Here is a 10803-nt window from a genome sequence, read left to right as displayed (position 1 = left end):
AAGTGATGAAAGTTATCAACATAACCGGACATGAATATTACATTGCATAAGACTAAAATTGAAAGATATTGATTAAAAAAACAAACTCTTTGGATTTTATTAATCAAATTAAATAGTTTATGTATTGAATTGAAGTGCTTACATCGTGATCCAATAAAATAGTTTATATATACGGGAAATTTTTTACTTTTATAAGAATTACTTTAAATTAGTTGATAATGTAAATATTTTTACTAAAAATTAAATTATTGTAATTAAATTTATATATTTTTGGATGAATCAAGAATATCTCACATTTAAAAATTTAAGGACTAATCTCTCAATTGATACATATTAAGTCGGGAAACAAACAAATCACTTCATTCATAAAAGATAATTTTATCAGTTAATCATATCACATCATATTAATAATTGATAATATGTGATTTTATCGAAGATTTTGAATTGTTTAACTTCGTTTTGATTTAAATTGAATAATTTGTCAATGGAATAAGATATTATTATTATTATTATTTAATTTTAATTTCATTACTTGCTATATATTAAAGTTATTAATCAATAATTAATTCAAAAATAATTTTTACCTACAAAGATTATTATGTGATGCAAATTTTATATCTTATAATTTAATTGTTATAAGTATTGTTTCTATACAAAATATTAAAAAGTAAAAATAAAAAGAATTGGACGGGATCCACCGCTAGAAAAAGCATAACACTTCAGAAATTTCTCACATAGGGTTTGGATTTTTCGAGCAATATTCTCTCTCTGTCACTTCACCTCACACGATCTCGTTCCGATTGCACGCGTTTTAATGATCTTCGTCTTCCACGGCCTCTGATTTGGCTTTGATCTCTCTTGTCGCACCTCTCTGCCAGAACCATCATCTCCGTGCAGGGCGACCACCACCACTACCACCACGAGATTGGGTTTTCAATTAGGGTTTTTGTTGAATCGTTTCTTTGGGTTTTGATTCTGGAATTTGAAAATTGAAGGGAAAATGATGGAAAGAAGAGAGGAAGAAGAGGGAGAGCGTATGTAGTTGTTTTGGGGGACATTGGAAGAAGCCCTCGAATGCAGTACCACGCTCTTTCACTCGCTAATTAGGTTTTTCTTTCTTTCAATTTCTATAATTTCCTTCAGTAATTTAATTTTTGCTTAATTTTATTTGATTATCCCTTTTTTATGTCGGAATTCACGTGAGCATTTTGAGTTAGTTGTAAGTTTTCCAGGACATGGATAGTGACAAAAGTAGTAGTAGTTAATGGCTTTTGAATAATTCTTCTGTTTCTAGTTTTGGTTTGAGAAAAGTTGTGAATGGTGATGTTTTTTTTTTTTTTTTTTTTTTTTTTTTATGTTTGGGAGTAGGATCATACCAAAATTATAATGTTTGGGATTCTGCACTGGGTGTAATAGATGTTCTCTTTTTATGAGCATGATTCTTGAATTTTAATGCAGGCTTGATCAGGTTATGTATTTCTTCAAGTTTTTATGTAATCAATTGAGAGCTCCTAACCTGGTAGCTGTTGCTGTTAGATGTTTTTGAGATTCAGTTGATGCTCATGATTTCATTTTTTTCCTTTTCTTTTTTTGGTAATTTAATGTTTGGGAAGTGCATGATGTTGTCAAATATGGTCATGACTTGAGTATTAATTTAATCACGGTGGCTAACTGGTTATTTGTTTTCTGGAACCTTGTTGGTATTGCCATGCAATATTGAATTATGTTGTTAAATATATGTGTACAATATTGTTTGGAATTTTAATTTCCTCATCTGGGAATAAATGGTCGTTCTTTCCCGTGTAGGCATGATCATTAGGTATTTTGCACATTTAATCATGATTCATGAGCTCCTCGTAATGTTTAAAATTCCTACTCAATTTACTTTTTTTGTGGGATTTTGTGGGATGAATCAATGCCTTACATTAGAGCCCAACCATCAACAAGCATTGACCAATCTTGGAAATATATACATGGAATGGTATGTGATCCCTTGTATCATCATGTTAATGGTAGTAATTTGTGTTGTACATGTAGGAATGAGTTTTCTTGGTTAAATGCAGGAACATGGTAGTTGTTGTTGTTGCTGCTGCTCAATATTATAAAGCTACACTGAATGTAACAACTAGGTTGTCTGCTCCTTATAACAACCTTGTCATAATCTATAAGCATCAGGATTACATACGGGCTATCCAGGATGTTATCCAGGATTACATATGGGCAATTGTTGTCAGGCCCACCATGGCAGAAGCCCATGCTAATTTTGGCTTCTGCTTATAAAGATAGGAACGCTAATTTTTAGTTTTGCTTCATGGTAGTGAAGCCCGCAACATACTCTTAAACTTTACAGAATAAGTCAAACTACACTCTTAGCAGCACGAGCTTAAAATATAGGTATCCTTTAGTCGGATATTGAATTTGAGCCTAGAACTTGCATCTTCTACTTGGCTGCATTATTAGTTAAGTTCCTTGTGTTTTCTAGACTTCATATCGTTGCATTGCACTTGCAAAACCTTTATGTGGCTTGTGTAAACAATGTGATCTCTCTAGATACTTGGTTATAGTTGTAAGCTAATCTAAATTATGTCACCTATTTCAGTGGACATGTAGAGGATGCTGTGAAGAGCTATAAACAAGCATTGATTCTTCGTCCAGACTTCTCTGAACTAACTTACAATCTCCTTCATACACTTCAGGTTTTGTCCATTCTTTATTATAATATTATTTATTATTTTCAGTGAGTTTGGCAGAGAACCTTTTGATATCATCATGTTCCTTATGTGTTACATGAATTCATTATCCTATATCCCAATGTACCACCCATATGATTAAATGGCTATTGCATTTATTGGCTTCAAATAGATGATGTTGGTCAGGTCATGTGGTTAGAATGAATAATAAGTATAGCTTTCTGTATGTTAGAGCTGGTTGGACTATATCATAAACTTGGGTTTTTAAAAGCAAAGTGCAATTACTATAAATAATTGAAAGCTTGAAACTGGACCGTAAGTCATGATCCAACAAGCAAATAAATATTGCAAAATCATTCATATAGGCACGACAATGATAAAAATGAACATCATATACACTTATCACAGAGTCGTTCCCAAGAAGTTATTGGTCTAACCTTATATTTGTGTTTGTCCCCGGATAATTTCTTATTGCAGCAGAAACACAACAAAGATACCAACAAAATTAATCACATCAGAATCACCTCTACACAATATATATAATCACAACAGAAACAAAATTTGTAGCTTTTATATTGTTGGAGCCCCTAAACAAGTTAGCTTAAAGTAGTTTAAATATTTTTCTCTTTATTTTTTATTTTTAATTTTACGTGGCACTATGACAATTGATTCCTCCCTTGCCAATGTAAGTGGTTATATCTGTTGTTCAGACTAAGAAGCTATTTACAACTAAGTTATTGTTTGATTTTCTTAATTATTGTTCCTGTTGTAGCTTGAACAAATAGAATGCAGAGTTAATAGTGCTGAGAGAGAAGCGAAGTTGCTAACCGAACAACTGAAACATCTTATATGAGGATCAGCATGATGAGGTTTGGGAGTCTAATTAGCTACTAGTTGAATTTTATTATTCCTTTAAGAATGTCATGTGAACAACTCTACAATATGAAATTTGATTTGGTGTTAAGCCTTTGAAATTCATATGTATGGACCTTTTTCCGGTAGATTAATGTATTGTACTTGCTTCATTTCATTGTTGTATTCCATTTTCGAGTAGGGTTATTGACTTATATAATGTTTCTATAGCGAGTAATGTTTTAGTTTAACATTTGCAACAGAAGCTTCAAAACTATCTTATATATCCTGTCAAGTTTATTTTTTGTTACTGTGCTTCATAGATACTACTTGTTTAACTGCTTTTACTGTAAAAATATCTTAGTTACTATAATAATGCTAATTTCTAATAATTGGTTGAGTATAAACTTTTACAGTGTAGCCAATTTAGATTCATTTGAGATTGTTATTCCCTACTCTTAAAATGCATTTGTTTATTTTCAATGGAATTAAAACTTCACAGTTTGTGATTCTAAAGTCCTTATATCTAGACTTTTTACCTTAATGAAATTGAGAATAAGATTATATTTGTATCTTTTTAGGTTTAGCTTTCCAATTATTTTTCTTTCCTAGCACCAAGAATGACACCTGTATACTAATAGGTCAGGCACTGCATTTTGTGCCATAATTGATTTTAACTGAAGTCAGAAGTTTTTTTATTTCCTCTCTATCCCTTTTGTTGGTTTGGAGAAAAGATTCTCCAAAAGTGAGAATGCATTTCCCTTTTTGTTTTAATTATTAGTTCTTTGCTGGTCAGACTGAAAAAAATGTATTATTGCTCTTTGGATCGATCTTAGATTAGTTTTTCTCAGACATGTTCACTTTAACAATTTATTTATTCATCTCCAGATTAAGAAAGGAAAAGGTTTATACATGCTTAACTTCATTGCACTTCTACATTGTTTTTGCAGCCTGCAAAACTAACATTGCTGATTACATGCTAGCTGCCGTTGAAAATTAAGAGACACATATCAGACCTCTGTTTTCCAAGGTAACTTGTAATTGCATTTTTTTAGCATTTTTATTATTTACTTTTCGTGTTTCTAGTTATTTCTCTAGTTATGGTTTGTTTGTAAGTTTGAATGTTTTGTATTCATTGACATTTCACTGTGTGAGAGAGATCGATATATTAGATTGATAATTGCTGGTTTATACATTTTGAGGCTTTAGCTTTAGGTATAAGAGAAATCACCCTATGGTTGAGTTTAGGTGATGAAAGTCTTGTGGCGAAATGATCTCTTACTACTACTAGAAGTCTAGAACATATCCTTGCCTAAGAAGTCCCAACATAGGTATCTTCCCCTTTGGCTGCATTCATTATTGAGAATAACTATCAGTTTTCTCTATGATTTATTCACTAGAAATGCATCTGTTAGGCTCAGCATTCATTTTATCTGGGGTCACTAAGTGATAGAAATGAAGTACTAGAAAACTAAGCCACCTTAATCTGCATCTTTTCTCTGTTTGCTTTAATCGTGATTCATAAAATGGAAAGGAAATTAATCAGAATAAGCATGAGAATTGATAAAAATAAAATAAAACTACAAGGTAGCCTTTCATTTATGTATTTAACTTGTGTTGTTGTCAAGTTAACTGGGAATTCAAGGGTGGGAAAAGGAAGTGGAAGGGAACACTTGTTCAACTTGCTGGTTTCCCTATTCAGCTCCTTTTTTCTTCATTTCAGCACCCAAAAATCTCACCACAAATAGTAGCATTCATCGAAAACAACCATCTGCTATGTCTCAATTGGCCTACTTGTGGCATTAAATTGTTATTTATATTCGGTTGGTCTATGGTACCGTCCTGTCTCTACCTATTCACTCATTTGCTCTTCACAGATGGCCTTAAATGCTTTCTTCTCCTACTTAGCCACATTTGCTTTAAGTGTGGCAAAGTAATGCACACATGGAAATTATGCTATGGATGGCTAAAGCTGTCTATTTCCTTATATTCACTTATTAGGCCTATTAAGCTCAGGTACTGATTGATATAGACAGCTATATACCTTCACAAAAAGAGAGTGCAACCACCCACAATTTGTTTTTTTCCTTTCTATTTCTCTTCCTTTTATCTCAAAATGAACAAATTATATTTTTAGGGAACAACGCACCAAAATCTTGTGTTCCTTAAAATCTTGGTGCAACATATTCCAACAAATTATATTTTTCCAGTTCTCTTAATATGAAAGTAGGGAATGCAGAGCTAGAAACTTCTATTGAATAACTATCTCTAGTGCCTTAGGAGTTATGATAGGACATGATTTTGAATTTTATGTAACAAGGAGACTGTCTAGTATTTTTATTATAAAAAATACTATGATCCACCGCTGCCATGCCCCCCCCCCCCCCCCCGCTCCTGGTCCGATCCCATCTCCACCTACGTCTCCAGTGTTCTTTTAGGTTGTGGTTGTTTGTTAAAAGGGTTAGGTTTGGAAAGAACTTATATTTCCCAAAACGAACCCTTGTGTTGTGCCATGTGTGTGCGGGTCCATTACGCTACGCTTCACTCACATTGCGGTGCTCAATGAATTGTAAGTAACACTGGTTTGTAGACTATTCCTTCATCCTTATATTTGGTTTTCAGTTCCATTTCATAGTTCATTTTTTTTTTTATCAACAAATGTTAGTTGTGAATTGTTAGTTTTTTGTTAGTGGAGGGAATTGAACCCATGAGTCCATGACCTTTCCCTCCCTCCCTTGTCCTTTTCTTAGTTCATATATAAACAAATAGCATTATTTTTCCCTTTGGATTCAACTGAATGCTTGTTGTTGCTGACAATACTTTGTGCAAATTTCTCTAGATAATATTTTCTTTACAATTTTACAGGAGTTTCTTTTCTTCAAATATGGATGAGAACATGAAACAGTTCCAAAAGAAATTAACAGAACTGGAAGTGGAAGCTGAGCATCTTCTTTTAGCCCGACATCAGGTAATTCAAATTGATGGTGATTAACGCTTTTACAAAGACTTGGAAACATAATAAGTAAAAAATTCATTAAAAAAGAGTAAATTCTAGCTTCTATTGCTACATTGAGGACTATAGTTGGTGACGTAACTAGAAAGCACATGGTCAAGTTTATAATTATTATTTGGTTCAGCTGTAACTTTTTGCTTGGTTGGTATGAAGTATGTGTGTTAGAATAATAGAATCTATTGCTGCATTCAAATATTCTCTTGGGAACATGATAAGGCTGAATTTGACACACCTTCCTCTCATCTAATATCTCCACTTTTCCATTCCTTATCGCCCATGTTCTTCCAATATATTTCTTTTACACCTGTTTTTATGGTGAAAATATCCTGTTCATCTCATTAGTGAATCAATATAACCAGAGTCTGTTACGCAGTTCTTCACATTTCAATGATGTCTAATGTCTTCAAGATGAAATAGTTTTGTAGCATGTTAATCAAGGAAAAGTATGAACCTGGAGATTTGCGTCCTGTACAACTTAGTCTCGAAACATTAAAAAGGTGTATTTTGACCCTTAAGTTTTTTCAATGGGTTCAAAACAACCTCTATGATAATTTTTCCATTAAAATTTGACAAACTCGCAGCTAACTTATGACTAATTTGTTTTCAAAATTACCCAAGAAAAAAATGTAAATTAGCACCTTGATGTTTGAATCATGTAACTTAATCTTAATTATAGGACTTTAAAATGGTGTATTTCTGCTAAGTCACACATGATTCAAACTATAGGGTGCCAATTTGTATTTTTTTTCTAGGGTTAATGTTGGAAACATATTACTCACATTACATGTTATATGTGTGACTGAATCTGTCAAATTTTGATGGAAAATTAATAGAGGAGTTATTCTGCACATACCTTTTTAAAGTTCAGTGACTGAGTCGCTGACCCAAACCTTATGTTAAGTTGCATTTTCCCCTTTTAATCATACAATTTAAGTTTATAAACTTGAATGGACCAAATCTAAATCCTGTGAAAACATCTAATTCTACTATAAAAAAATACCAATGTTTCTTAACATTTTAAAATGTGAATATAACCTCCTTAGAATGCCAAATCCATTCACAAATATTGTGTCAAAAAAACTAGTATGGTGACTGTTGTCACCTTTCTTGAATGATAAGATTTTTTAGGGGTAGACAGCTGGGGAAGTTGGGGGGAGGAGAGGGACTCAGCAAATTACTTAGAATGGCTCACTTGCACTTTTGCACAAGACTCTTATGCCCTTAACCTCGAATTATATGTATTTAATTACATGACCTGCTAGTACTTTTCATTTAACTATGTTCTTATCCCTCCCCCTCCTCCCTCCATGTTGAAAGCTTGCTAAGCTTTCAGCTTGTCCGGAAAGGAAACCCAAACTTACAACCCATTCATTTGTACACTTTTTAAGAAAATGGTGCATTTTAAATGTAAAAATGTTTTGTTATTTGAAAATATTTTTTTTTAAAATCCCGGTAAGTATACATGTAGGTGGTTTGGGTATGTATGGAGAAAAACTGCAGGCAAAACAATTAATGAAGATTCAAAGGTTAACCGTTTGTCTATATCAAACAAGATTTACTGCAAAACATAACATTGTTTGATCAATGTATGTAGCCAACCCCACCTAGTGGTAAAAAGGCTGAATTGTTGTTTAAAGATTTTATGGTAATTATAATTTTTTTAAAAGATAAAGCTAGTCTAAAAAAAACCCTGTTCTAGTGCCTCTCTATAAAGTTAGAAAGAGTAGCTTACTAGCTTTTGAAAAACTAAATTATAATAGTTTTTTTTTCCTTTCAAAAAAGCTTATTTAAACTCACCCTTGAATGACAAAAACTATTTAATCTCGACCTATCAACCAAAGTAGTTGGGCCACTAACACTCCTAAACTATGAAACTTTGGCTTTGTCCGTGGTAGATAGTACTCTTAGATTAGATATCTTTTATTGATTTGAACTACAGCAGAATTGTAATCTGTAATTTGTACCTTTAGTACCTCTGGTACTCAATTAATTCAAATAGATTATTTTGGCTGATAAAAAAAAAAGATTAGATGTCTTTGGTGTTATATATATATTTTTTTCCCCATTATCTTTGCTATAGTGCCCATCCTACTAGCAACTATCTTACTATGGCATTTTTGGTGTATGCTGCCCTGTGTTTCTACTAGGATTAATAACTATAAATCAAACCTGAACTCAATCAATTCCATACCAAAAGCTACAAAGAAGCAACCAAAGTGCCTAATGACTAATGCATTCAGTTTGGATACACAAAGTAATTAATTACTTAATCCCAAAGTAATTTCCTGATTAATATGCTATGCCCTAAAGAGCAATCAATTCAATACCATAGTTTCAATGAAAAAATCGTGTTTATTATGCCAATAAAGCCTTTTTTTTTTCCTACTGGATGTTTTTAATATCTTTTCTATGAAATTAAGTTGCTATGCAATTGTCCCTTTTGGTAAAAGTACAGCTGGTTGAGAACGATAGATTGAGAAATGGGAATAGAGAAGCACTTACTGCATTAAGGAAAAGGGCTCGAACAACAAAGAGCAGTGTTCCATCTCCTTTTGAATCAATAATGAAGGGAGTTGCAGGGTCCAGCTCAAGACCTTTGGTGCAAGAGGTTTGCACCACCTGTGGCAAACATGACTCTTCTGAGCAGACGTGGATGATGTTTCCAGGAACTGATCTGTTTGCCAGAATTCCATTTCATGCGGCTCATACTATATTGGAAACAGGTTTTTTCATTGTTGTCCTTCCTATCATGTAAAGATTAAAAAGAAAATACTAATTTGAAAAAAAAGCAAGAAAATGTATTTAAATGTTTACCCATGTTTGTTATTTTTTTCATGTGCTGGGGCATAATGCTTGCTTAGCTATTGCTTATTACTCCTGTATTTGTGGGGTCATTCTATGGTAGTAATGTTTGACCATAACCCCTAAATCCTACCATATTTTCTACAGTGCAATGGGAATACTTGTGAGATAAATGTTTTCCCTCTCTTATATGTTTTCCATATTATAGTGGATCAAATAAAAAGTTTGGAGTCTTGGTTATCAACAATTTTGGTATTTGATGTGAGAAACGATATGCAATGCAATCATGTCTCGCTGGTGCTTTTGACTGTGTCACTTTTCTTGTTCGTAAATCTTTGTAAGATATTTAAATTGTCTGCCTGTCATACTATTTATTTGTTCTACCTGATTGTGAGAGGCAATTTCTTTGTGATTGCAAACCCTGCTACACTGAAATGAATTTAATTTTACCTAAATGTGGCCTTATCTAGAACTAAATCTGAATTGTTGACAGAGGAACTTTCTGATGATTTTTATAACTGATTTTTCATCCTGGAAGGCTGGAACAAAGAATATGTACTTAGTTAGATAAGCAAATGATTTAGTATGGATGATCATTATTATGCACCAACTTTATAGTTTGGGTAGAAGTTCTGATGAGACTGACTATCTGCATTCCTATTCTTTAATGATCGTTATTATTAATATTGGGACTGTCCTCAGTTTGAATATAGCTATGCTATGAGTTCTTGCTTTATTGAAAAACTAATTTCTGATAACAATTAGTTGATATTTCCTTTTTACTGACCATGTAATTATGTACAGATCAAACGCAGCTTGACTTCGAGTCAAAGAGACTACAGAGCATTGTGAAGGAAAAATCTTACATTATATCAGAGGCAGGTGTTCTTGCAGACAAGATAAGTCCTGGAGTGCTCAAATCACTTGTATCCTTAAACGACAAGCCAAAGTAAGATGCTTTGAGCTGACTATTTAGTGAGAAACCTTGTGGTGGCAGTATCAACTGGGTGGAAAATGGCAAGTGTTTTCTGGAAGTCTTTCATGAGGCATTTAGGCTGAGGTTTATCTATTCTGTTGCTGTGATTGTGTAAAAAAGTTCCCATGTTTATACTATGGCTGCTACATTCAATCCTAGAAATGGAGCAATTGTTACACATTCAGAGCATGGTTGGTTTTAACTTTTTTTTTAAAGAAATAACCATTTATTTTTACAAACTCATATTATTTTTTTTTCAAAAATAAGCTATACCAAACTTGGGCCTTATTCTTTAAATGTTATGTGGGCCATGCATTTCCTCTAAACTTCCTGAGCCTAATGTGATGTCTTTATTATCCAATGGTGTTAAACCCAACCTCACCTCCAACCTTCCGACCAAGTACTTAATTTAGAATCAATGGATAAGAATGTTCATGCTCGGGGGCTTATGTAGTTATTGCTTGGTTTAT

The 10803-nt window shown here is 32.9% G+C and overlaps 1 protein-coding gene across 3 annotated transcripts; it reads left to right on the top strand.

Moving 5' to 3' along the window:
* Positions 1–693: 693 nt before the first annotated feature.
* LOC114418739 lies at positions 694–10574 on the top strand. 3 transcript variants are annotated; one of them, XM_028384223.1, is made up of 7 exons: positions 694–1107; positions 2600–2696; positions 3463–3559; positions 4493–4572; positions 6408–6510; positions 9011–9278; positions 10162–10574. In XM_028384223.1, the coding sequence occupies exons 5-7, from the start codon at positions 6427–6429 to the stop codon at positions 10308–10310; spliced, it is 501 nt and encodes a 166-aa protein (XP_028240024.1). In that variant the 5' UTR covers positions 694–1107; positions 2600–2696; positions 3463–3559; positions 4493–4572; positions 6408–6426; the 3' UTR covers positions 10311–10574. The 3 variants fall into 3 exon arrangements, with proteins under 3 accessions (XP_028240024.1, XP_028240026.1, XP_028240025.1); XM_028384225.1 differs by lacking the exon at positions 694–1107 and adding an exon at positions 1963–1981; XM_028384224.1 differs by lacking the exon at positions 694–1107 and adding an exon at positions 2111–2129.
* Positions 10575–10803: the final 229 nt, after the last annotated feature.

Source organism: Glycine soja, chromosome 7 (assembly GCF_004193775.1).
Source record: "Glycine soja cultivar W05 chromosome 7, ASM419377v2, whole genome shotgun sequence".
Taxonomy (NCBI): domain Eukaryota; kingdom Viridiplantae; phylum Streptophyta; class Magnoliopsida; order Fabales; family Fabaceae; genus Glycine; species Glycine soja.
Note: the sequence above shows the minus strand (reverse complement) of the source record. Positions and strands in the feature narration are given on the sequence as shown.